At 54.1% G+C, this 24,479-nt stretch overlaps 2 protein-coding genes across 18 annotated transcripts in view; both read left to right on the top strand.

Moving 5' to 3' along the window:
• C2CD2 (C2 calcium dependent domain containing 2) overlaps positions 1–14,201 on the top strand; it is a 63,234-nt gene extending 49,033 nt beyond the window's left edge. For 6 of the 14 annotated variants that reach the window (XM_059064506.2, XM_067035157.1, XM_067035159.1 and 3 more), the window contains exons 13-14: positions 1,284–1,617; positions 10,269–14,201. In XM_059064506.2, the coding sequence (XP_058920489.1) occupies positions 1,284–1,617; positions 10,269–10,489 (555 nt within the window). In that variant the 3' untranslated portion in view covers positions 10,490–14,201. Of the gene's footprint in view, positions 1–1,283; positions 4,144–4,396; positions 4,434–10,268 lie in introns of those variants that run through there. The other 8 variants (XM_067035155.1, XM_067035154.1, XM_067035153.1 and 5 more) reach the window with 3 other exon arrangements.
• Positions 14,202–18,579: 4,378 nt separating this feature from the next.
• PRDM15 (PR/SET domain 15) overlaps positions 18,580–24,479 on the top strand; it is a 58,508-nt gene continuing 52,608 nt past the window's right edge. For 2 of the 4 annotated variants that reach the window (XM_067035147.1, XM_067035149.1), the window contains exon 1: positions 18,609–18,655. The gene's annotated coding sequence lies outside the window, so the exon portion shown is untranslated. Of the gene's footprint in view, positions 18,656–24,479 lie in introns of all 4 variants that reach the window. The other 2 variants (XM_067035148.1, XM_059064728.2) reach the window with 2 other exon arrangements.

Below are 24,479 nucleotides of genomic sequence, written 5' to 3'. Positions count from 1 at the left end.
CAGGGAAGCCCCCGTTTCCATTTTGCAGTGAATGTTTATGCCTTTCGCGATCAGAGAAACGAAGCCTGTTTTAAAACTCATCCTGATCTCCGTTCCTTCCTTCTCCTGCCCTGTGACCTTTGTCCAGAGCAGCTGGCGGGTGCGAGGCGTCCCTGGTGGGCGCCGGCCAGGCAAGGGCCCACATTACAGTCCCTTACTCTTCTTAACATTTCAGAACAAGCAAGGAGAATGTGAGCAATGGAGGGGCGGGTGGGACATTTGGTAGTTGGGAGGGGATGAGGAAGATGCATTTTTGGACACGGAGGGTGGGTTGATACTTTGAGGGCATGAGGGGGGGGGTGGGAGGGCATGATTGACCCCTTGGCTACCGGGAGAGGGGCCAGAACAGGTCCTGGGAGGTGCCAGAGGTGAGTCACCAGTGTGGCCGTAGTGTCCAGGGGACGGGGGAGTCTCTGGGCTTCTGGGTGCGCTTCCAGAGGCAGCCAGCAGGGGGCGATGGCGTCTCTGGAAGCTCCTGGGTTTTCTTTAGAATGAATAATAAATAAATGAGTGAAATAAGGACCAGACTCGTGACCGTCTCCTCCTCTGTGCCTTCTCTAAGATTTTATTCTAGATCATTTAGTCCATCCAACCGACTGCAGTTAATATCTTTGCTGATGATAAAATTGTCCCAGACTGAGTCAGTGGGCACTTCTGACTTGGCTCAGAAAAGGGCAGTTGTCACCTGTCACTTAGCAGACTCTCCTGTACAACTGCCACGCAGATCAGGAACAGCAGACCGGCCCCCAGGTACCCCCCGCCATGTCCCTGCAGTCACTCTCCTGCCCTGCAGCGAACCACTTTCCCACCCCCAAGCACCTACATCTCTTTTACATATAAATGTAACTCTTAGGATACAAAGTGCATAGCGGTCAGTTCCGGCCTTGCAGGAAACACAAAAATGCTGTAGGAACAAAAGTTAAAGATAAATGGAATCTGGACTCCAGAGCTCATGTCCTCTGTCACCCTGTCGGCCATCCCATATGTAGGAAGAATGTTCTTCCCCCAGACCCCTCCAGCCTGCAACCTCGGGCTGACCCTCTGCCCCAGGAGACCTTCGTCCACTGCGTTTCAGCCCAGGCTTCCCTTAGCTGCCTCCTTGGAGGGCCGGGGCGCCTTCTGACGCTGAATCCGCCAGCCGGGATGTTTGGACAGGGCTGCTGAGGCTTCTCCTCACCCGCTGCCCCTTCCAAGTATCCTTGGCATCTTCCTCACCCTGACTTTGTCTCTCGCCCCCCGGGTAGGCCTCGCTATCTCAGGACAACGACGCCTCCCTGATGCTGGGCTATGCAGCCTCCATGGATAGCACCTGCCAGAAGGATGCCCCAGACCAGCCAGGGGCGGCCGCGGCCTCTGCCCCACCCGAGGAGGAGGAGGAGGAGGAGGAGGAGACCCCAGCAGGGACCCGACTGGCCCTGGAGCCCCAGGAGACTGAGCTGGATTCCTGGGACTTGGAGAAGGAGCCACCGGCCGGGGCGTGGGGTGGCCAGGCCCCGCGGGACCCCGCTGGGGATGAGCTGTCCGAGTGCTCCCTGAGTGTGTCTGAGCTGGAGCCGGGCACTTCCCAGAAGCGTAAAGGTACCAGCCCCTCTCGTCCCCGCCCTGCCCACGCCCCCTCACTCCCCAGCACTCCCCCCCGCCCCACGGCTTTGCTCTCCTACTAGTTCCAAGCTGAGCAAGTTCTCACCCTCTGCTTTCCTTCCCTTCTCCTCTACAAGGGCACCCCACCCTCAGCGCCCCTACACCTGCAGAAACACCTGCGCTGAGCATCTGAGCCCATTTAGAGCCCGTGGGCGGGGTGGGGGGCGCGGGCTGCATTCAGAATCCTTCCGAGGGTGGGCGGCCGGGCCATCTCTCTTCATTTGCGGAGGCAATTTGTGTTTGTGGCTAGAAGCGCCCCTGCCTCTGTCTGGGCACTCGTCCCTGCAGGAGTAGAGCTGTCCAGAGCATCGAGGGGGGTCTCCAAGAGCCATGTACCACGATGGAGCCAGAGAGACCAGCCGGGCAGAGACTGGGGCTCCCTCAGCCGCGGAGATGGGCACCCCTCCCCTTGTGTGCCTCTCCGACGCCCCCCTCCAAGGGGAAGCAAACCAGACTTCCCCACTCGACCCTAACAGGGTCCGCGGGGAGATGAGCTCCCCAGAAAGTTAGCCGATTAACTTAATATGTGTGCAGTGGTGAGGGAGTCGTTGCATTAGAATAAGCGACTGTTTCCCGTTAGCGCTAAATCAGTGCTCTGAACCTGTCAACGGCTTCAACGCGCGCAGGTTTTCCCAGACGGTGCTCCGGCACGATGGTGGCCTGGATACTTGCCGAGGGAATGTAGTCCAGAGGCCCGGGCCAGTTCTAGACGTGAGGCTGCAGGACTCACTGAGCCTCGGCCCCCTCCTCTGTAAGTGGGGATGTGCCCACCACGTGCGCCCACCTCCCCGAGAACCCCACGGGCCGGGCGGTAATAGGAGAGCCCAGCGCAGAGGACAGGACGGGAGAGCCCAGGCGGGGGCCGGAGCCAAACCAGCAGTCCTGGGTGCAGCTCCGCGCCAAGTCCCGGCGCCCCCGCGGGTGTAGACGTCTGGAGTCTCAGCCACTCGGGTCGGGAGCCTTGGGGAGCTGCTCTGTTCTTGGCGCCGCGGACCAGGGGTTCCCACGTGGGCGATCGCGGCCCCTCCCCGGGGGACACGGGCCGTGGCTGGAGACCGTTGCAGCTGCCACAGCTGGGGGCAGAGGGCGCTGGGGGCTTCAGGTGGGTGGAGGCCAGGGGTGGCGCTCCACACCCCACCGCAGCATCGCGTGGCCCCAGTATCCACGGGGCCGAGCCGAGAGCCCCGCCGGGGAGGTCAGCATTCTGCCTTGCCCCCCACTCTTTCCCATTCGCTCCCTGGGCGCCCCCGTGACCCACCCCCTCGCCAAGCGGAGCGGGACAGACGGGGTGGAGGCAGAAGAGGAGGAGAGAGAGGAAGGAGCAGGGCCCCCAGATGTGATCTCCAGACCCTGCGATGGAGAGTGGGCTCTGTCTGCCCGCCGCCCGGTCCTGGCGCCTTATCCCGAGGACCCCGTCGGGTGGCCGGGGGCAGTGTGGGGGTGGGCGCCGCCCCCTGTGGTGGCTCCCTGGCTTCTGTTATGGAAAAGGGGGCCCGGCTGCTGGTCCGCGGCCCGGCATGCGCCCTGGCCTGGGCTTTGTCTTGGGGCCAGGGCAGCCCGGGCGGGCTCACCTGGACCTGAGGAAGGCAGGTGGGCGCTGGGCAGGGTGGGGTGCAGGTGGGGTGCCCCGTCTGGGACCTGATGGACCAGCAGCCCACCTCCTCTTCTCGCAGAAGCCGCCCCTCCCTCCCGCCGTCCGTTCATTCTAGAAGGCCGAGCCTCACCACCCCGGGTCCGTTCCGAGACCGCCGTTCCTCCATCCACCCTCCTGCCCTGCCTTCCTCCTTCCCTCTGCTGTCCCTTCCGGGGAGCCCTTCCCCTTGGGTTTCCGTCCTTGCCGTGTCCTAGCCACTCGGCTCCGCTCCCGCCACCGACCAGCTGGGTGACACCCTCACCCTTGAGGACCTCGTGCCCCACCCTGAGGCCTGGCGGCTGGGGCCGGGCGCGGACGCTGAGGCAGCACTCGGGCGCCTGGCTCGTAGACCTGCACACACCCGGGAGTTTTTAAAGGGACGCGTTGGCAGCATATTAAAAATTGCTTTTCATTCCATTGTTTCCGGAGAGATCTGCACTCGGCATCTCTACGAGATACCGTCAGAACCTTAGATGATTACGCTCTATGGGTACCAAATAGTTTTTCTTTTGCACCAGTATTTTTTCCAAACGGGTGATCCAGGGGGCAGCTCTGTGGAGTTTTCTCTCCTTTGTAAACTGAAGCCTATTTTTCAGTGCAAGAGCCACCTGCATCCCCTGTCACAGGAAGGAGTTGGCTCTAGCTTTCCAAGACTGCCTGTTTAGAATTCCCCTGGAACCCTGCTGATTGGAAATGTACACATGGTTATGATGCAGCCAAGACAGGAAATGCTTTCCTCAAATTTGGTTTCATTTTTAGCTTAACAAAGCATTGATGTGCTAGTACAAATATGTGAATGTACTTAATACAACCGAACTCTACACTTAGAACTGGCTGCGATGGTGCATCTATGTTGTGTGTATTTTACCTCAAGTAAGAACAGAAGCCTTGGTGGAGACTGAAAAATGTTAAAAAGGGAAACAGAAACAAAGCTTGCCAAGCATCCTGCACGGTAACGTCACACGTTGTATATAACGCAAATGCTTCAGACTCGTACCGCGTCTCGTTCTGATTTTGCTGTTGCAAACTTTTCTTTTCACCTCTTCCTTCTCTCCATCTCCTGCTCACCCCCTTTAACTTAAGAGGATCGCTATGCCAACCAGAATTAATTGCCTACACAGTAAGTTATTTTTGTTTTATATATATATTTTTTAATTAAGTATAGCCTTGCTATGAGAAAAGCACGCACCAGAACTGAGCCGGAAGTTAACCCCTCCCCCTTCCTTTTCCCTCCCACCGCTTTCCACTTTGACCGTCCCCGGGTGCCCGTTTTCCCACCTTCCTCCTTCAAAGTGCCCTGGTCCGGTAGTAGAGGACCATCATCTCAGGGGAAGGCATCCCTGTGTCGGCTGACGTGACAAAACAACCTCGCTAAGAAATTCAGACAGACCGACTCCCTTAATTGTCCTTGGTTCTAAAAAGCTGTCACTTCTGTGACTGGGCCTTCCGTGGTTCCCCTTGTAATCTAAAGCTGTTCTTTGGGCAGCAAACTATAATTTATAAGCTTGCTTTTGGTCACTGTTTTCCTACCTATAAGATGTTAGGATGCATTCTTCAACGAGCAATTTACGTCTGTTAAACTGAGACGGTGGGAATAAATTTGGGAATATTTGCAACATTAAAGCTATAATTTAGAATAATATTTTTTTAATTCCTTCATATATTTGTTTATACCTTAGCCTTATAATTGTTTTTTTAATTAACCTTTAGTCTGATGATTGTTTTTAGAACCCGGGAAAGATTTTTTTTTCTCTTCCCTGTCCCATCTAAGACTTTGGTTATTTGCCTTAAATTTCACATAACCCGTCTCCACACCTTACCTCCAGGCATCTTTAAGATTTTGGGAGTGAGGTCTGAGCCTCGCTTCTTGCCCGTTGGGTGGGCGAGGTAGCCCGGAGTGAAGGAGGCGGGCTTATTAAATGCAACCGGCCCCAGCTGCCGTGCGCCATCCATGTGAATTCTTCCCTGTCAGCAAAGGGTGACCGGTTCTGTGGGCCCAGAGTCAACTGTGACACAGCAAACTAGAGCTCTTCTCTCGGCCAGGGTTCTCCAGGGAAGCAGCACCAATAGGTTCTGTATTTCAAGGAACCGGTTCGTGTTGACAAGTCTGAAATCTGCAGGGCAGGCAGGAGCTGGCGCCGCAGTCTTGGGGCAGAATCTCCGCCCCGGGAACCTTCCTTTCCGTTCTCAGGCATATTCAGTGACCGGATGAAGCCCACCCACCTCACTCCGGGTTACCTCCTAGAGCTCAGGCAGTGGTGGGAGATCTGGACCACATCGACCAGGAGCCTTCCCTGCGGCACTCAGCTCGGTATTGGGATGGAGTCACTGGGCGTCCTGGGACACACTGGCAGAGAAAAGCGAGCTCCGAGGTCCATTAGTCACGCGGCCGAGGGGGGACTCGCCCGTCTGAGCTACGACCTCACACCCACCTGTGGTGCGGCCTCATCAGCGTCCATGAGCCCACCCGTGGCCACGCCCTTCCGGCGTTACTTACCCCAAAGGTCGTTGCACTTTACTGGCCAAGTTTAAACGGACGATAACATTTTTACTTAGTCATGAAAATGCAATAACCTCTGTTTGTGCTGGGTATTCTCCATGCTTGATGAGTTAGTCTGTGGACCCTGGAGACGGGCTCACGTTGCTGGGATGTTCTGTCCCACCCAGGCCGCCAGCGCACGTGCCTCTCGGGAGATTTACATCGTTCTGCGGAGCATGTCAGAGTCGTTGCCAGGCAGCAGGGCTCTGCTCTGCGAGCCCTCTGAGAGCGGCATCCATCTCGCCACCGCAGACCGGCGCTCCAGACGCCTACTGGCCACTTGCAGCTCAGATGCCACCCTTAGCAGCACAGAAGAGCCAGGCTCGAGAGCACGGCTTGGTAGTGCAGAGCACGTCACCCCTCCGAGTCTCTGCTTCCCTATTTGTAAGCAAGAGATAAGAGCAGCCTCAGAGGTGGCTGGGAGACGTTGCCGGGGCTCCAGCCTGCAGATTTGCAAGCCTCTGTGTCTCCCCTCACGTGACTGTCCTCTGTCCAAGAAGCTGACGTCCCCACAGAAGCCACGACAAGTGGTGTCAAGTGAGGGGAAATGCGGAGCTGGGGAACCGGGCACGTGACCTCGGGACGTTGCATGCCAGGGTACGCGTGACAGCATCCGCTTCGGATGGTGACGCCGAACAGGCAAAGCTAACAACACAGCACACCTGCTCCAGAGGGTGGGCTTGAGGAGCGAGACCGGAGACGCCGCGTGGCAGGCCTGCCGGGCCAGCACAGGTCTGCAGCCGACATGGGGCTGGCTGGGGCGGGGATGCCGTTGAAACAGAGCACAGCCAGCAGGGCCGTTTCAACAGTTAGGACCAACACACCCCCACCAGCTCTGCCCCCAGGACGCAAGTCCTTGCCGTTTTATGCTAATGTGGCGAGAATTTGAAGCTTAGGCGTTTCAGGCGCAGAGTGTCATTTAAAGGAGAGAAAGCGAGCGACCGCTCAGAAGTGGGCAGGCTCCCTTTCTAAGCAGTTTTGAGCACAGCTGCCCCTTGCCTGTTCCTGTGTTCTGGTTTCTCGCTCAATCCAGGGTGCAAAGCCAGACCCTCAAAACCGGGTGCTGTGCCCTGCAGGCTAGGCTGCCACGTCCCCGTCCCTGGTCCCGCACGGCCCTGAGATACTAAAACGTGAAGGGGCGTCAGGAAACTACGGAAAAGAAAGTGAACGCACTGCTTACCTTCCGCCCTCTGGTCTGGGCCCCGGTGCTGACGTCTGTGTCCTTAGCGGTTTTCCACGTAGCGAGTACTGATGGCGGTTTGGCCAGACCTTGGTGGGTGGTTTCCAGCCCCAGCTGCATGTTAGAAAGACCTGGGATTGTTTTAAAGATGCTGATGTCCAGATGTCTCCCCAGAACCCCTCACATCAGATTCCCCAGGGCTGGGACCTGGACGTCTGCAGTTTTTCCAGGTTGCTGCCCGACTCCAGCGTGTCTTGGGGCTAAGGAGACTGCTCTAGCATCTGCCCTCTGCCCTGATCTTCCGCGGGGCGTCCAGGGTCCGAGGATAAGCAGGAGGACGTGGCCGGTGCCTCAGGACCCTCATCTTAAGTCAGATCCTCCCCTCCCCTTTCTTGTCTGTGTTAGATTCCTGGGGCTGCTGTAACAAAGTACCGCAGACGAGGTGGTTTAAAGAACAGAGATTTCTTCTCTCTGAGTTCTGGAGGCTGGAAGTCCACGGTAAAGGTGTGGGCAGGGCTGGTTCCTCCTGAGGCTACGAGGGAGAATCTGTCCCAGGCTCTCCCCCAGCTCCTGGGGGTTTGTTAACAATCTTTGTCACTCCTTGGCTTGTGGAACGTCACCTTGAGCTCTGCCTTTCATCTTCACATGGCGTCTCCCTGCGTGTCTCTGTCCAAGTTTCCCATTTTTATAAGGACAGTATTCATACTGGGTTAGCACCTGTCCTAATGACCTCACTATAACTTAATTGCCTCTTTCGTGACCGTATCTCTAAACAAGGTCACGTTCTGAGGTGCTGGGGTTAGGACCCCAACATAAGAATTTTGGAGGGACACGATCCAACCCATGACACCGCCCCTGCTCACACCTCAGACCTTGGCTCCAGACCCCAGACTGAATTTCAGCACCGGGACATGTATGAAATGGGCTTTGCAGGTGGAGCCTTCCAGGGGAGATCCTCTCTCTGCTGGGCTTCCACATCCCTAGATCTGCAGCTGGCTTGGGGGATGGACTGGTCTGTTCACCTCTCCACACTTCCATCCCCTGCCCCCTGCCCCGGGGAGATGGGGTGGGGGTTGGCATTAGGGTCCAGGTTAACGGAATCGATCCATCAGACCTTCCTTCCTCTCCTCTGTTCCAATGTGACAGCCCCCCATTCATGTGCCATTTGGGGGCTCCAAGCTTAACCCAAAGCAGGTACCTAGAGATCAGAAGTACCTCCTAGGTCCCCCCCCCAGCCCAGTCTGAGGTAACCTGGTCAGGCTGGGAGGCCCTGGGACTTGCGATACGCTGGGTAACTGACCGGTGGGCATCACTGCATCTGCCCCTGGGACTGGCCAGAGTCCAGAGTCAAGCCCTGTCGGTGGTGGTGACCCCTGGCGTAACACACCCCACCCGGTGGTTTTTTGAGATACGCTGCATCCTGCAGGGATTTGAATGGCTCCGGGAACAGACCTTTCCGGCCCGAGGAGAAGCCCGCTGAGCCTAAAGCCACTGGCACTGTTATACTCACCCCCTCTGCTCCATCCCTTTCCAGCCTTCCTCAGCCCCCTGCACACCACCTCCCAGCTTTAGATAATGGTAGAAAATGTCCGAATGAGTCTTCGCAATAGGTTGATCGTATCCAAAGAGCAAATGAAAAACAAGGTGTTTGGACAGCTTTGACCAAATTAAATGCGGCCCATTCCTCGGAGCTTTGAGCTTCTGCGTTCTCCTGCTTAACCCAGGCAGAGCAAGTGGGACACGCATCCTTTTTTTTTTTTTCTCTTCATTGTTAAATTTGTTAATTGTTAATTTATTTTTAATTAATTAATTAAATTAACAAATTGTTAATTTGTTTTTTAAAAAATTTTTATGGGAGTACACTTGCTTTACAATGATGTGTTAGTTTCTACTGTACAGCAAAGTGAATCAGCTATATATATATATTAATATATATAAAATATATATATATTTATATATATTATATATATTAATATATAAAAATATATATATTAATATATATAAAATATATATATTTATATATATTATATATTATATATATTAATATATAAAAATATATATATTATATATTATATATATTATATGATAGATATATTTACTGGACCTGACCTTAAGGATATATATATATATATATCCCCTCGGACATGCGTCCTTAAGGTCAGGTCCAGTAAATGGCCTCTTAAAGTCACGGGGCGTGCTGTTTTTCCCGAGGTAAGTGCTGATTATGCAAAGGGTCTGTGGACACGCCTGGGTCAGATTCCACAACTGTCCATACATTTCGTGTAGAAAAGCAAAGTGATGCCTTCCAGCCTCCCGTTTGGATAAACCAGGATGGTTTCTGCTATGCCATAGGCGTTGAAGTATTCTTTGGATCTGTCATGAAAAGCATGAATTGCCACATTATCTATAAAGTTCCTTATTGAGATGGTCAGGCCATTCTTCTTTCAAAGTCATTAACACCTCCATGCACGTGGTCATGGGTTTCACAGCCTGGCTGGAAGGGCCCCCTGGTCCCCCTGGGCCTTGTTCGTAGGATGTGAAACTAATTTGCGAAAAGGGAAGCAGGTTAGTGGGCTCTGGCCATTGATATGTTAGCTGGCACTTAACCTTTAAGGAACCATTGCCGTGGAAATCATTGCTGCTGCTAAGTTTTTTTCTGTTTCATGTTGCACCACTTGACGTCACGTACAGATAGGTCAAAGCAAACAAAATTGAGGGTTGCAGGTCTAAAGTGATCAAGTAACAGACATTTCATGTGACTTAGCCTGATATACACGTGCTGGATCTGAAGTTGTAAAAGATCTTCCTCCCCAAAAGAATAAACGTTACTTAAATTTCCTAAGAAAGCGAATACCATTGTTCTCAGAGTCCTTATTTTGGCTTTAATAGCACGAGCATCCTTTCTGGGGCACGAAGCACTGCTCTGCCGTTTATACCCCTCCTCACGATGGGGAGTGGGTAAGGCCAGGGGAATCGCTAAAAGTCAGGGACCTACATGCCTGCCTGGGAGTGGATTCCAAGTGGCGGTCCTGCCTGCTGCGCCTCGGAAGCACCTGTGCTGTGCTCAGGCCACACTCAGCTGCCTTTCTTGTGCCAACAGGGAGGCACGCTGCAGTCATAGGCTGCCTTGTATTAGAGTCGCTGGAGGGAGCCGCCTTCCTTCCTTTCCTCCTGGACGCGTCGCCCACCCGGCTTTTCACCCGCAGCCCCCCTGACCCCGTGCCTTGCTCTTGCAGGAGGGATTTTAAGGAAGGGCGCGAAGCTGTTCTTCCGCCGGCGGCACCAGCAGAAAGACCCCGGCCTGAGCCAGTCCCACAACGACCTCGTGTTCCTGCAGCAGCCGGCAGGGCCGCGGAGGAAGGGGGCGACGCTTGCCCGGATCCTGAACAAGAAGCTGCTCTCCCGACACCGGGGCCAGAGCACCGCCAACGGCGCCCCCCGGGACCCCTGCCCCTAGGCCGGCGCGCGCCTCCTTCCCCGCGATGCTGCAGACGTGGACCCTCCGTAACCAGCCGCCAGGACACAGCCAGAGGGCCCGTGAGTGGTGGACGGCCTCCCTGTCCCCAGTCTAGCTGGGGTTTTTCCAACAATTTCATCTTTTAAAGGGGAAGAAAAAAACCCAACAACCTGAGTCTCCAGCCAGGAGGTTTCCCCCCGGAGAGAACCTACAAAGCCCAGTTTGCCACGGGAAGCCACGAGACCCAACGGCTCCACAGCGTGGGCGGTGCTCACGTCTGAGAGTTGAAGTTAAATGGGAGAAGGATATTTACCACTGTGTGAACTATGGAACTTACTATAAGGGGCTGCGGACGGGCCGGTGAGGGGGACAAGCTTTGCCCTCCATGCTCTACCTTTGGTCCGTGCCTGGACCACGTCACAAAGAGGAGGGCCCCTCTGTGCTGTCACTGTGAACGGAACGGATGGGTCACGTCTCCTAACCGGCCGCTCAGAATAAAAAGTGCAGGCGGCCCTGAGTACTGAGAGGTGGGACACAGGCAAACAGAGAAATTACCACGGGAATGGAAACGCCGAGTAGGAAGACATTTGCCTTTGATATTATAGCCAAATACCTTGAAAGATTATGCAAATACTAAATATATCCTATGCATATTATGCTGAACACTTTTCTGAGTTTGCATTGAGCCTATTTCCCAGTGGGAGATACATAAATCCTTATGTGGTTTTTATATTTTTCTCTATAGCATCAGAGCTGTAATAATACCAACAGAGCAGCCAACACATGGACTGTTTCTCTCCCGTCCGGCCTCCTCGTTCACAGAAGAGCCAAAAGATGAAGTTAGGAGCAATAAGCCACAGCTAGAGGGACACGGGCACCACACACACATGGTTTTCCTTCAGTCCAGGGTTGGTTTGCCAAATAGTGCCCAGAGCCGAAACGAAGTACTTGTAGGGCAAAAGGGGAAATTGTTTTATGTCTCAGGTGTGAGTCTTGGGAATGGAAGTTTAATAACAAATGAGCCGAACGTGGATCACATTTCTTCTGTGAGCTCTTCAGAATTCTACTGTGTGTAGCAACTCTTGGGATGCCCTTGTTTTGATTTCCAGTGGAAAAAAACAGTCAGTTCGGCGCACGATGTTAATATCCCTACGTGTCTTCCAAACCACTCTCCTCGTCTGCACGCCGTCACCCTGGGGTTCATTCACAAGTTTCACATTGTCCCCTCCTTCTCAGTGAAACACTTTTAGGAGACATGCTTATTCAAAAGCACTTGTTATCAGGGTGAAAGGTTTTGAGTAAGATTCATTTTCCTCCAATAAGATTTAAAGGCTATAATGAAAACTTGCCTTCTGTCACAGATGTGAAATTGGGTGAGCTCCTTCCTATAGCTGCTTTTGTGAATCCTCAAACGTATATTTCAGGAGTAAGAGAGCCATGGATGAGCAAAAACCTTTCCAAATTATAGAATTTTTTCCTTTCCTTTGTTTTGACGGAGAGATTAGAAAACTACATTAAGAATTTTATTATAAAATGCACATTTAAAATTCTTAGGTATCCCAAGAATTATCAAGTAACTGTAAAATGACTTTTTCAGCATAGTTTGCTTTTAAAGATTATACTCCAGTTGTAATCACTGTAAATTAGCACCTGGTATTCCCAAATGTAGTATGTTCGTACCCAGCTAGTCCCCATAGGCTAGTAACCGCTACTAGTCTTTTGGGAACCGATGGTCTCGTTAATGCTCTCTTCTACTTGAAGGATTACTGTTCTCTCTCATGTGGTCGACAGAACCTGGGACCTTCCAGAATTAATGCTAAGAGGATATTGTGTGTCGAATGTCAGGCACTGATCAGAAGTAGTCAGTACAATTTGTTTTTGCTTTGGAAATTCAGATGGACTCGAGTTATTCAAGCGTGAAGGTGTCAGAGAGTTGGAGATTCAGCTTTCTGGCTCTAAAAAAACAGTCTTAGCTCTTCCCATTCCTGAATGACCCCGTGAGCATTCTGTCCACTGCTTCATACCTTTATCCGGGGCTCTGCTTTCTCGGCTTCCTCGTGACTTGAAACCTCTTCAGGGTCCTGGGGAGCTGTCAGGTGGGCCGCGTCCACCCCGTGTGTGAGATGCACGTGGATTAACGCGAGGGGGAGGTGCTGGGGAGGTGCATGTTTCTTGGCGTTTCTTGGTGTCTATTGGACGCACATCAAGAACCCTGTACGTTTGAGTCAATCCCAGAGCTTTACCCTCCAGACACACACACACAGTCACCATCAAATGGCTTTTTCTGAAGTTACGGAGGACACTGACGTAGCAGGGGATAGGATGAGAAAAAAGAGGCGTCGGGTCAGGCTAGCACCATGAGAACAGGGGCTGTATCAATCCTGTGAATGTTTCCTCTCCAACCTGTTTATCCAGATCTGTTTTTTAATGGTGTAGGATATTTACGTCAAAGTCAATGTCATGAAGGCCACACATCAATCTAGATTATACACCAAATGCAAAACCTACTCATTTGTAAGTCACCTTATTCCCTTACCTTTTCCACATGCTGGAGCGTGTTGAGGGCTTTTGTTTGTGTTTTGTCTTGATGAAATCTTTGCAGAGTGGCGTTTGGGAAGCAGTTTCTCACGAGCAGTAATGTTAATGTGCGTCTGTCTGTCCGGAACCAGCTGGTCACGTTGGTGTCAATGCGCTGTCAGCAATCCTCTTGGATTTGTTTAAGGACACGAGCCTGTGTTCTTTGCGGAGGAACGAAATGGACCTTTAGGTGTGCGCGTATGTTTTCATGTAGCATCAACAGAAGTACCCATCTCATCGTTCCAGCTGGAAACCTGCTGTGAGGAAGAAGGTTTAGACCGAGCACTTTATTTAAATCAGGTCTCAAGTTTAAGTTCACAAGCGGCCCTGGATTCCTAGAGAGGGCTACCTGGCCTGCCGCTGCTAACCAGTGACAAGCTGGGTGCCTGTCCAGATGTTTGATTGTTTCACTGGCCACACCTATAGAAGAATATTGCAGATTTTCTTCTGGAACAGAAAGGGACTGATTAATTTACGCTGCTGCCTCTCAATCCGAATGTTTTCTGAGTAACCATCTCGGCTCTCTTGAAACCTGACGGTGTAAGTTGGTGGATGTTCGAAGTCAGAACATTTAACTCCATCAGATGGAAAACAGGCCTCAGCGCCCGCCTAGACCCTGACGCCAGGCCCTGTGCCTCTGCTGCCCCAAACCTGCGAAGGCTTGCTGACCAAAGCAAGCGGCTCAGGGACACCAGCACTGCTGATCCTGCGAAGCAAACTCAGGGTACACCTCTCTGGTTCCTTTTTTCGGGGGAGGGGGGCATTCCTACCTTCTGGATGAGGAGGCATTTGAAATACAACAAACTACCCCATTCACCCAGCTGCCAACTGGTCAGCGATGTGCCGTTTATAATTTAGGCTTGTAGTTTTTTTTTTTCCCCCAATATCGTATCAAAGCTACATTTTTTTTAAAAAAAAAAAAGAAAATAAGAGGTTTTCCAGGTATGTGGAGAGGTTTGGCTTGATGACCAAGTGTGGTGATGACTTTACCCGACGATGATTGTATCCCTGGGGAGCACTTTAAAAACGGACTGCAGTCCCGCACCAGCCCCTGTGCAGTTGGGTTCATGCGGGGGAGGTGTGGCTGGGACACGAACGGTCTTTGAAGGAAATAAACGTGCCCACGCAACACCAAGTATTGAGTCGTTTTTGCCGAGTCCTGCGCTGCCCCCAAAGTCCAGCGGCTTCTCTGAGGCGCCGGAATCCTGGTCGGTCTTTGGTCAGGCGCCACCCTGGTCAGCTGGCTAATCGAGGAGCTGTCCTCCTGACATTCTTCTTAGGTGATCTGTAAGTCACTTAGCACCTGCTTTAGGCCTGGGGCGAAAATCATGTACTAGGCCGTCCCCCGTCTCCCGTGAGCTTCTGGGTTCTGGTGCATCGTAGGTGCGGCCGGTCAGGGTCTGCTTGGCCTGGGCCCCCCGGTGGCCGCGGGACCCTGTGTGATCCCAAGGGACCTTAGGAGGAGTGCTTTCCCCTTGGGGCGTGAAGCCTTTATCCGTCCATCGCCCCCTCCCAGCAGTTGCCCGGGGGTGGGTGCACAGTGGACACCTGCAGGGTGTCAGAGGGGCATATGCCGGGTGGGGCTCTGTGGTGGCTGGCATCCAGGCGGGCGTGGGCTCCTCCACGGTTACTGGGTGGGGACGGGGCCGGGGCCGGGAGCGGGGCACAGACAGCGTCCTGCACCACCAGCCCTGCAGGCCTCACGTCTCTCCTGGTCATCAGCTTCCCTGTTTCTGTCAGTTTCATCCCCCCGCCCTGCCCAAGCGCCCGGCACTTGGAAAACGGGTACCCACCCCAGCCCCTCACCCATCCCCCCCGCCCCCCCCCTTCCTCTCAGCTGTCCTGACCCTGCCCGTCCCTTCGGGTGTGGAGCGGTCACTGGAGGGCCGAGACCGACGCACAGCTCTGCATTTCAGAGGAAGAGTCTGCCCACGCAGAGCCCCAGCGTTAGCGGGGCTCAGACCCTGGATTCTCTGCTCCGGACGTGGCAGGTGGCGATGGTGCCGCTACTGGTTTGGGATGAAGGTATCCCGGGGCCTGGGGCCGAACTGCTGCTTCCCGCGTGACCGGTGGGGTCCACTCTGCACTGACACTAGGAATCTGGGTGGACTTGCTGGACGGCCAGCTTCCCCAGCCTCATCTCCTGCCGGTCACCCGCAGGCGCACACCGTTCTTGCCAATCGCCTCCGTACAGCCCACGTGTATCCCCTTCCACCACCTTTGGTCATATTCTGGAATGCACACCGCTCGGCCCCAGGATGCACTTCTCCCTATTCTTACGATCGAACCGAACACAAGCCCTGCCTCCTGCATGAAGTGGTCGGCCCCGCCTCGGATGCCCCAGGGCACTGCCGTTGGCATCCTCCAGTCCCTGTCACCTGGCCCCATCTCACTCTCTCCTAGACTTGCACCCCAGCAAGAATGTAGGTGCCCGTATCCCCGGGCACTTAGAGCAATTGCCCACTTAGAGCAATGATGGACATCAGCAGACAGCTTTATATAAGCCCAAATAGGAAGTCTGCTTACGCCCGTCCTACCCCACTCACCAGGGCCCAGGGTCAGGGGACAGAGCCAGACATGGAGGGGCGGCATGTGACAAAAAACGTGCTGCTCTTGACCTCGGTCACGTCCTACAATTACAGGGTGCTGTGTGTGTCTGTCAAGAAATCGTTTATTGAAAGAAAATGCAGCTCGCTCACCGCAGAGGGCTGGCCACCAGGATGAAGGACCTTGCCCAGTGCCCGCCCTCAAGAGAAAGCTGCCAGGCCAGACCCCCTGAAGCACCAACTTTCACCATTGTCCACTGCTCACCTTGGCTCTGTAACCATGACTGTCCATAATGCAAATTGCCAAGCTGTGCCCTGCATATGCCAGGCATTCGAAATTATTCATTATGTTGATGTCATCGATCCATATTTATAAAGTTGGATGCTTGCTTAGGTGGCTTGGGTTACTCGGTATTTTAGAGAAATACCAGGAGAGAAAGACTCGAGGTCACAGTGATTTATAGCCAATACTAACTGAGCACTTACTATGTGCCAGGAATTTTGCAAAATGTTTAACAGATACTGACTCCTATACTCTTTGAAGCAACCCCATGAGTTATGACCTATCTCTGCCTTACAGATTAAGAAACTGAGGCACAGGGAGGTTAAGTAACTTGCCCAAGATCACACAACTGATAAGAGGCAGAACCAGAATTTGAAGCCAGGCTGGATGAGAATTGTGAGTGATGTCAGCAGAGGGGCGGGGGGTGTAGGTGGGGGGAGCACATTAGCTGTCGTGGTCAGTTTGGGGCTCTTGGGAGTTGGGGCACATTTGGGCAAAGACCTGAATGACGGGGAGATGGTGGTGGAGAACCTGGGAACGTGCTCCAAGGCAGTGGGAATGAGTGCACATCTTGGGAATGTGTTGGAGGAACACAAGCCTGGCGGCGGGCTGGGATTTCACCGCTGGAGGGGGAGGGGGGCACTAGCAGGGTGGAGGTGAGGGGACACAGGTGAGGTGATCTAGGTGTAGGAGGCTGTGGTGCAGACCTACCGTGAGTGCCACTGGGAAGCCACTGCAGAACAGAACATCAAGCATGGGGGGTGGCGAAACGAGCCCTGGCAGCACTCCTGATGGGTACTTGAGATCAATCTCGGGACTTCCCTGGAGGTCCAGTGGTTAGGACCCTGCGCTTTCACTGCCGAGGGCGCAGGTTCAATCCCTGGTCAGGGAACTAAGTTCCCACAAGCCAAAAAGATCAACCTCAAACACATACCAATTCATACAAGTGAGTCTGGCTGAAGGAGAAATCCCTGCAGGTGCGACCGCTGGGCTAAAGGCTATGTGCGTCTAGAGTTTCTGTGGATATTAACAAATGGCCTGGATGGAGGTTGTACCCGTTAAATCTCCCACCCGGAAAGGATGAGAACATTTGTTTTTCCACAGTCTCTCCAAAATCATGCTATTCAACTTTGAAAATTCTTTGCTAATGTAATTGATAAAAATGATCTCACTGTGATTTTGCTTACATACATGGTTGCAACAATATAGTTGACTAGCACTTCCTATGCTTAGGAGCCATTGCATTTTCTGTGCACTGTCCACAGACTGTTCATTTTTCTGTTGGGTTCTTTACCGTTTTCTTAATGGTTCTTAAGAGCTTTACATATATGAGGGGAACGAGCCCTTTCTAATATCCATTTCAAATCATTTCCCTCAGTTCAGCCCCTCTCTTTGACTTTGTTAAGGAAGGTTTTTGCCAGGCAGAAATGAACAAGACAGCTTACATCTCTGAATATGAGAGGCCAGGACTAGATAAGCCATCCCTCTGGTCTCTTCTATTTCTAATACTTTGTGACTGGTGGGGGTCAGGAGGCCACACCAGCCCCCAAGCTTGGGGTGGAGGGAGGGCCAGAAACACTCAGTGCCAGGGAGCTCTCTGGCCTCAATTTCGCAGCCTAGGTCCGTGTGCAAACTTTGCACAGAGCACTGTGAGGTTAGTGGTTACGGCGGGGACTTCGGGGACTCACTGGGCCTGGATTGAAATGCCCCGCTCTCCTCTTACCAGCGAGCTGCTCTGATTCATGAAACTGGGGGGCAGAGCAAGGGCTTCCAAGCGTTCACTGAGTGGACAGAAAGATGGCCAAGAATGGCAGCAGTCCATGGGCTAGATTCAGAAATCATTATGCTTGGGCAGCAAATCTTAGAACTGTTTTAAAGAAAAGTTCGACCCCCGCTCTCACCTAACCCTCCCAGCCCCGTCCAGGGAATTCAGGCTCGACGGAGCCATCAGAAGAAAGGTACTGGGTGTGGGTAGGGGGCCCGCGCGAGCTGCCAGCGCAAAGCTGCCGGGGGTGGCGGCACCCGGCTGCGACACCGGGTAAGGGGCCGCGCGTGGCCGCCTGACGCCTCCTCCAGTCTCGGGGAGAGGGCAGCCGGAACCCGCCCCGCTTCTCCCCGCCGATCCGGATCCACGCCACTCGTTCACCGCGCGCCCCGTCCACGCCTCGCCACTGTCCTGTGCACCCCGCCCAAGTCCTGCCACAGCCCTGTCTACACCGCTCCGGCTCCCCCTCGTCCACGCGGTCCGCAACCCCGCTGCCGCGTCCACCGCAGCCGCTCCCGCTCCACTGGTCTGTGCCACCTTCTCCTCCGTCCACACGACCCGCGCCCTGCTGCTCGCTGGTCCATGTCGCCTGCTCCACCGTTCCCCCTCCACACTGCCCGCCTCCGCGCCCAGGCCGTCCGCTCCGCGTTCACGCCGCCCGCTTCCCGTCCACGCCGCCCGCTCCTCCGCCTCCCCGTCCACGCCGCCCACTCCCAGGCTCTCCCGTCCACGCTGCCCGCTCGCCTGCTCCCCAAGCCAGGCCGCCCGCTCCGCGGCCACACCGCCCACCCCCGGTCCAGGCCGCCAGCTCCCCAGCTCTCCCATCCAGGCCGTCTGCTCCCACGCTCTCGCGTCCACGCCGCCCGCGCCCCGGGAGAACTACAACTCCCACAATGCCCCGCCACCGCCCCCCGGCTTCCGGTGCTGCGTAGTTTCCGGAGCGGATCGCAACCCGGAGTCCGGATCCGATCCCGCTCTGCACATTCCAAAGGCAGGTAAAGCCCGGGCCCCGCGCCCGCCGCCCACCCCCGCACGCGCCGCCCCGGCCCGGCCCGGCCCGCCGCCCCCGCGCGCCCCCGCCCGGCCCGCCGCCCCCGGCCCCGCCCGGCCCGCCGCCCGCCCCGGTCCAGCCGCCATGCCGCCTGTTCTTTGTTACATTCGCCGGCTGCGGGCACCGTGGGCGATCGGAGTCAAAACCCGGCTGGATTTCCCGGAGCCGCTCCGGGATCGCCCTGCGCGCCGCCAGCCCGCCCGCCGCCGGCCCCGCCGCGGGCCCCGCCGCCCGGCCCGCCCGCTCGGGGCGCGGGGCCGGGGCCACGCTCGCCCGTGGGCGCGGCGCTGGGGGTCCTCCGCCCCCGGCCCCCGGCCCGCGGTCCCGCCCCCGGGCGCCCTCGTCGCCGACGGTGCCTCGTGATGTCACTCTCCCCCGTCCTGGGCCCAGCCCCCGGGGGCGAATGGGGAGGGTCCCTGGACCCCCCGCTCCTGCGGTTAGCAAGGCAGACCCCAGGATTCGGGCGACGGGGCTGCCCAGCCTCCCCCCGCCGCCGCCCCGCCCCGAGCACCCTGCATCCTGTTTGTGTAAACCCTTGGGTGGCAGAGGCAAGGTAGTGAAATCCGTGGACAGGTGACATGTGCCCGCCCTCGGGGTGGGTGGCTGTGCTGGGAAACGGCGCGCGGGCCCCGCCCTGGCGCGGACAGGTGGACCAGCCGGCCATGTGGCCTCTGGCGAGGGGACGGGTATTCGCGATGAAGGTCAGCTTTGAGAAGACAAGTGAAAACGCATTATGGAAATATCCACCGTGCTGATAGCTATAGTTGTTTTGTGTTAATCTCTATTAAGCTCTTAAGGTAGTAGATGAGATTTTTTTTTCCACAAAAGCTCAGAAATTGCCCCCCTGCCCCACCAAGGGTAGATTAAAATGGTAGAAACAAGTGTGTGATCAGACACGTGGACCCGTGTACATATTTAAGCGGCCAACCCACAAAAACCACGTTTGCTTTAGCCGCTCTCATAGAATCTGGACTCACCAGATAAATTTGGAGAAACCCAGCTTGGTTCCTGGACGTATTTTTAAGGACGAAAGGTAAATGAGCAAGTGGTTTTGTGACAGATCTTCAAAGGCAACAGTGGGAACTCTCCCTGGAGAGTGTAATGATGTAGACACTTTGTTTTTATAAGTTAGCCTCCCCACCTTCACACGCCGCCCTCCCCCCCCAGTACACACACAACAGCACCGTATTTTGTTTCAAACCTGGACATTTTCACGTTTTCCACATTTTCATGGCTCCACTCTGCTTCTCTGGATTTCCTTGACATCACTGCCTTATGGTGAATGGTTAAGAAATAGGACTATAGGGCTTCCCTGGTGGCGCAGCGGTTGAGAGTCCCCCTGCCAATGCAGGGGACGCGGGTTCGTGCCCCGGTCCGGGAAGATCCCACGTGCCTCCGAGCGGCTGGGCCTGTGTGTGAGTCATGGTCGCTGGGCCTGCACATCCGGAGCCTGTGCTCCACAATGCGAGAGGCCACAGAGTGAGTGGCCCAAGTACCGCAAAAAAAAAAAAAAAAAAAGCTAAGAAATAGGACTATAGATTGAATTTTGAAAGGGAAAGATAGTAAGATTTATCCTGTATAAAGTTTTTTTCTCCTATATCTTTGATTCATATTTTTGCAAAAAAGCTGCCAACAAAGAATACAGTATATTCGATTTTGCAAGCAGAAAGAATAGTTATTTTTTCCAGAAGACCAATAAATAAATTTTAAAATCACCCCCAATTACAAGGCTAATAGCTTTTCTGGGAACAATTATATTTGAGAAAGAACTCCGTTAGCTTGGAATATACCTCTCATATATCATTCTTTTGATATCATCGTCTGTGTAGAAGGCCAGGGGAAGACCACTTCTCCCATTTTGCAGATCTAAGCGAGATTGAAGGCAGCTGTTTCTTGCACATGTGATTTGAGAGGCTGAGATCGTGGGCAAGGACTCAAATGCTTTCTCAGCCTCCTTTCCACAGTTGTGACGTATGACAACACCTGTCTTTCATCTCACACGGTTCACGTGTGCACGTGTTCATTGGCCATCCACCCAGCAGCTATCACGTGCCGGGCGCTGCAGAGGGCGAGAGAGAAGGCCCTGCCTGGTAGACCGAATGCTCTGGAGGGAGGGAGGCGGACAGTGGTTAGAGCATGTAGAAGAAGACAGGAAGGGTGACAGGTGGAGGCGGGCGATGGGCAGGGGTAGGCACACTTGGGCAGTGGGCACCAGGAAGGTCTGTCTGAGAAGGTGACATTCCAATGGAAACCAGTGCTGCGAGGCCCTCAGTGGAGATCTGGGGTGAGGGTGTCACAGGCAGATGTGGCAAGTGCAAAGGCCCTGGGGTGGCAGCAAGCTTTGTGTGGCCGAGTTGGGGCAGCACAGGAGGGTGGCACAGGCTGTACTCAGAGTTTACCCTGAGAGCCAAGCGGACACCACTGGGGTTTGGGGCAGGGGTCCAAGGGATCTGTGTCTTTTTAGAGAGGACCCCATGGCTGCCCAACAGGGTTCCCCTAGAAACAGGGTGGGGGCAGAGGGGAAATGAGGTGACAGGACAAAGAGTATTTCTAGAGTGAGGCAGGCCTTGCTGCTGGTCTGGGTGGGGAACGTACAGGGGGTGACAGGAGGTGCCATTCACTGAGGTGCAGGTTGAGAGGTGGCCAGGGAATCAGGCCCCGGTAGACCAGCAGCATCTTCAAACTGCCCCTTGGGTGGGAGAAACCCTTGCCCAGGGCCCATGGTCCTGGTCACCACTTTCCTTAAGCGCTCCCTTCCTGAAGAAGGGTCCCTCCCACTGTCCAGAAGATGGTGAGCCCCAGCCCCAGTCTTGGTGTGTGCCGTGGTCAGCTCACAAATATGTGGCTATCTCGGTGCATGGGGGACCTCGGCAGGTGGTCATTGCTAAGAGGCGACTATAGCAAAGCTCTTCCATCCCAACTCCTTGTCTGTGGGAGCAGCATTTCCTGCACTCACATCTGTAAAAACGAAGGGTAGGAACAGAGTTGAATCGAATTCCATGATACGTGACTGGACTGGTGGAAAAGTCCTATTTATCTCATTAAACCCAGCTTCTGTGCTCGGTGACTGTTTACCGGTGTGGGGGCAGTATTTCCATTTTGATCAGTGGTGTCCCAGTTATTGGAACGAGAGCATAGTCCAGGAGACATTGGCACAAACTCATGGTCATAGGAAATCAAGACTAATTTGATCTGTATGCCTAAAGGTGATCAATAGTCATTTCAAGCACAACACATTGGGTTTAACATCTGTGGTGATGGAAACAGACGATGGTAAAGGCAGAAGTGCCACGAGCCTCCTGACAGATGAAGAAGAGCTTGTCCACATGCCTTGTGACCGAATGGCAGTGGGTATCACGCTGTAGTGTTTCGATTCCAATAGATGTGTTTAGAAGAGCCACATAGCAGTTTTATTTTAAGACATTAATATTCATAATATGCTGGAGATTACGTCCCTTGCAGCTGTTTAAAGTAAGGCTGAGCAGCTTACACTGTCAGCTGAAGGGCAGGAAATAGCATTTTGTAAAACACTTTTGTGGGACTGTTGGCAAAGAGGTCGGTCCTGGGACCATGTGTCAGGTGGGCTCAGGGGCCTGGGTGGACTCGGTCATGGGAGGTGATGGCGGGTAAATGCTGGCTCCGGACGGAGTAAGGACCAAAGAGCCGGCCTGGGCTGCCCCTCTGTGGCGGCTTGAGATGGGAACACAGAGGGGCCCCGGGAGGAACAGCGGTTGTGATGGAAAGACCAGGAGGCCTTGCAGGAAAGGGTCTCCAGGGTGAGGGGTTGAAGGCTGCCTAGGGGATGAAGGGGAGGCCGTCCACAGTGGAGGGCTTTGGTGGAGCCGTGAGGGCGGTTCTTCCTGTTCAAGAGAGAAGCCGCCGGAGTCCTTCCCAGGATTTTTGCAATGAAAGGAAACAGAGGTGCGGCATTGGAGCCACAGTTAAAACTTTTTTGTTTTCACGAGTGAGCTCTGTTGAAGGCTGGTGTGAGTAATCCAGGGGTGTAACTCTGTAGCAGAGACAGGTGTGTAATAAGGGAGGTGCAGGTGGGGCGGGGCCTCCCGGGGAGCCGTGGCTGCAGTGTGCCTGTGTGGTGAGTGACAGGTGTGGCCAAGAGGGCTTTGGAGGAGGAGCCATTTGGATTAGGTTTTAAAGGTTAGGTAGGAGTTTGGCAGGTGGAGGGAGTTTCTGGAGGAGGAAACAAGAGGAAGGGGTCGTGGAAGCTGGGAGGCTGGTCATGGATGGTTTGGGGGTGGTGAGGAACCTTTGGCTGTCACGGGGCAGGGGACAGCTCAGGGTCACAGTGGGGGCCCAGTTGAAGCCTCTCATCCTAATAGCATCTGAGGAAGCCCAACTCTGGATGCTTCCCTGGAGTCTCCCAGAGCCAGTGGGGTCATGTTTCTGCAAACTTACAGAAAATTGAAGCGTGGGCTTCCCGGAGATGAGGGCTTTCTGTACCTGAGAGGTGCTGGATGTTAGGGCTCCGTTTGACTTGTTTTCAATGTTCAGAACCATCTCCTTCTCTTGCTTAAGCACTGAAATAGTGCAGGTACCATCAGAAAACTCTCAATAAATGGCCTTCCACCATGATGAGGCCAGAGGCAAATGTTGTAATTCGAGTGTCCCTAGATCATGATTCGTGTGTAGGGCCTGCAGGGGATGATGTGCCAGGACTGTCACTCCCTGCTTGCTGTCAGGGGGGAGGGACCCTCCCTGCTGGACAGAGAGTCTGTCTTGGGCAAGGAGGGTTCCCAGCGTTTTGTACCTCAAGGCCTTTGGCCTTTTGTAAGCTTAAAACTATATATGCTAATTAGTTATAGTAAGTTTGCCTTTTATTGTGACCAAAAACATAAATGCAATTTGGTGCCATGTTAGTCAAGAGGTTTACAAAATCTGTTCTGACCAAGCCGCTTCAATTCTGTTCATTGATCCATTGCTTCCGTGCCACCCGCCCCCCGACCCCGCCCCATCCCTCTGGGCCCCTTTGTCCCACACATCTGACTTCTCTGGACTGTGGTTTCTCTTTCCACTGTGCTCTCGCCCTTATGCTGAGAACGTGTGAGGATCTTTTCACCATCAAAGCTCCCAGGGTGCCCAGTTTTAAAATATCTTGTCTGTCTCACAAGGCCTGTTAAGTAAGAATCAGGCTTCACGTTCCCCTCTTTTTTTTTTTTTTTTGTTAAGCAAAAGATGATTGCCCGTTAGAGCTCTCATCAGCCTGAGAAGGCCAATGCTAGCTCAGTTTCCATTTTTAAGACGGCAGAATGCAAACCTCCTTGCCCCCTTTGCTCAGAAATCCCTCCTAAAGAACCAGATGTGAAAATCAGAAAAACAGATGTCATCCTGGATGAAACTAAGAGGTTCAGAAAGAGGAAACAGAATAAATTATAAAAGAAAGAACACAAGAAAATCTGAGGACTGCAGGACAGGAGAGCCAGGTTGAAAGGGCCAGCCCGAGCTCAGCACCAAGGCAGACCGTGAGACTTCAGGGCCCTGGAGCTAAAACAGTCTAAGAGATTTGGGGGGGACGGAGTCACATACAGAGAGTTTGCCTGCCGGAAAGTCATCAGACTCCTCAGCGGGAGCATTGGAAGCTGAGGACGATGGAGTCTCACTTTGAACCTTCCGCAGGAAAACCACCGCGTACCAGGCAAAGCAGCTGGCCCGTGAGACTGGAGTAAAGACATTTGCAGACAGGCAAGTCCTCTCAAGAGATTTACCTCCCAGGCACCATTCTAAGGAAACTACTGGAAAATGTGCCCCCCAGA

Source organism: Kogia breviceps, chromosome 5 (genome assembly GCF_026419965.1).
Source record: "Kogia breviceps isolate mKogBre1 chromosome 5, mKogBre1 haplotype 1, whole genome shotgun sequence".
NCBI classification, from domain to species: domain Eukaryota; kingdom Metazoa; phylum Chordata; class Mammalia; order Artiodactyla; family Physeteridae; genus Kogia; species Kogia breviceps.
The sequence above is the reverse complement of the archived record's forward strand: the minus strand, read 5'-3'. Positions and strand labels throughout refer to the sequence as shown.